At 43.3% G+C, this 2,332-nt stretch overlaps 1 protein-coding gene across 1 annotated transcript; it reads right to left on the minus strand.

The window, feature by feature from the left end:
• Positions 1-1,344: 1,344 nt before the first annotated feature.
• On the minus strand, positions 1,345-2,034 carry LOC145795606 (uncharacterized). Its single transcript, XM_082880437.1, has one exon. The coding sequence runs from the start codon at positions 2,032-2,034 to the stop codon at positions 1,345-1,347; it is 690 nt and encodes a 229-aa protein (XP_082736563.1).
• Positions 2,035-2,332: the final 298 nt, after the last annotated feature.

Raw genomic sequence — 2,332 nt, forward strand, 5'->3', positions numbered from 1 at the left:
GTGTGCGTGTGTGTGATGTATGTCTTCCAACCCCACGTCTTTCTTCCTTTTATTTACCCGTTTATGATGGTTAGATTAGGGCATGTTTCAATTAGCATACAGTATGAAAGCATGTTTGCATTCATTTATCTGTTTTGCAAGCACCGGGCTCGGCGCATCATACTAACTGCATTGTATTTTCAATTCCAAGTTGAATACATGTTAGCTGTAGCATTTCATATGTCATGTTTAGAATGGCTGAGTCTGCTATAGTTGCACTTTTGCATGTGTTGCATTAGGCATTTCTGTATAATTAGGATCATGCATGGATTTCTAATTAGTTTCTGTTTTGGCTCGGAGTACTCGGTAAGTTTTATGCTTTAGCATCCTTACATGCGTGTGAGTGACTGCCCTGAATAGCATGCTTACCATGAGGCTATATGCTTATGTGATATAACTGCCTGAATGCCTGTAGGTGAAGGTTGGGTTATTTGGATTGGAACAATTCGTTGATTGTGAGTTTTAAGCCCACTAGATAGTGGTAAAACCATGTTTTCTAAGCCCACCCGAGGGTGGCAAAATCTGCATTTTAAGCCTACTTGCGAGTAGCAAACCACTTCCAAATAAACAAACACGAGATGTTTTGTTCCAATTCAGACGATCCAGTCTATACTTGTATGCTGTGCGCATCACATAGTAAATCTAGGCTAATAACCAGAATAAGAACGCATAATGTTTTCAAAAATAGATATCATGGTTAGTAGAGGCCGATCTTTGATCGGGCGAGCGGGGGTGCTCACGAAGTGACCTTCCCCAATCGTACCCAAGTTCTCGAGCCGAGGCAACTTTGGTGATGATGGACACGTGGCCTTAGGCAAACGAGTCAGGGTTTCCTAAATTTCCCCAAAATAAAACATTTAGGTGGCGACTCTGTATCTGGCAAAGCAGTCCATGTTTGGCACTTCTTTCAAAATCTGTTTTCTCAAAACGATTTGCCGGATTTGGACTCTTTGGTTCAGATTTAGAACCGTGACAATTAGAGAGTCCTGAACTTGTAGTGAACCCAATGCGAATAGAACGGGGGAGCCATCCCTCCCGAGGCATTCGGGGACGTCTACAGTAGGTGCCTCTTGAAGTAATAAATGCTGTTTTCTCTTGATCTGGGCCGAACAGTGGTATCTGGTGATAGCCGCTATAAGCGTCCAGAAAGCTCATATGCTCATGTCCTGCTGTTGAGTCTACTAGTTAATTAATTCGAGGCAGAGGAAAGCTATCATTGGGACAAGCTCTGTTAAGGCAGGTAAAGTCAACGCAAACTCTCTATTTTTCGTTCTTCTTTTTAACTACGATTGTGTTGGACAGCCATTATGGGTACTGAATTTCTCGAATTGCCCCCGATGCTAAGAGCTTGTCGACCTCCGCAATTATTGCTTCAGTATGTCTAACTGAGGATCTTCGGCTTTTTTGCACAATGGGCCGAGCGAAATGGTTGATGTTGAGTTTATGGCAAGCAAAATCTGGATTCAACCCCGGAGTATCATATGCTGACCATGCGAATACCTCCATATTTTCCCTCAACAAATCCAGCAACTGAAGTTTCTCATCAGCGCCTAACAAGGTACCGATAAGGAAATGCTTTTCTGGGCCATCTTCCTTCACTAGGACTTTTTCTAAATCCTCTACTATCTTTTCTGCTGGGGTTCTTCCGACATCCTTCAAGACCAGTTGTTCGGCTACTTCAACTGTCTGTACCTGATTATAGAGTTGTTTAGCCTTCATGGCTGCCATGAAATAATGTTTTGATGCAATTTGGTCCCCAGTGATCTGCTTTACTCCGTGTTCCATTGGGAAGCGGATGAGCTGGTGGTAGGTTGAGGGGACTGCTTCCATTTGATGAATCCAAGGACGACCCAACATGGCATTGTAAGGAGAATGTGTATTAATAACCAGGAATTCTATCTGTAGGGTCTTTATCCCAGCCACAACTAGTAACACTCTCTTGCCAAGTGGCCATTCAGGCTGTGAATTAAAGCCGACCAATGGTGATAGGTGCATCTGAGCTTTTGGTTACGCCGAGCTGGATCTCCCAACATTTTTGGTGGCTAAGTAAAGAATGGCTCTCTCTTGATTTTTTCTATTATACGATATATTGGTTCTTTGCATACAGTCACAACTGTTTCATGGGATTTAGACTTGTCTACTTCATTCACTGCGAGTCCTCAGTGTTTCCCTCAGTCTGCTCTTCTTTTGTTCTGAGCTGTTTGTTCAGTTGATGCCACCTCGATGGGGATCTAATCATCTTTGAGGCGAGTGTACTGCTCAATTCTGGCACGCAAATCCTTTGGTGCAGTGG

The sequence above is a fragment of the Camellia sinensis genome, chromosome 7 (assembly GCF_055761805.1).
Source record: "Camellia sinensis isolate YWXY chromosome 7, ASM5576180v1, whole genome shotgun sequence".
Lineage (NCBI taxonomy): Eukaryota > Viridiplantae > Streptophyta > Magnoliopsida > Ericales > Theaceae > Camellia > Camellia sinensis.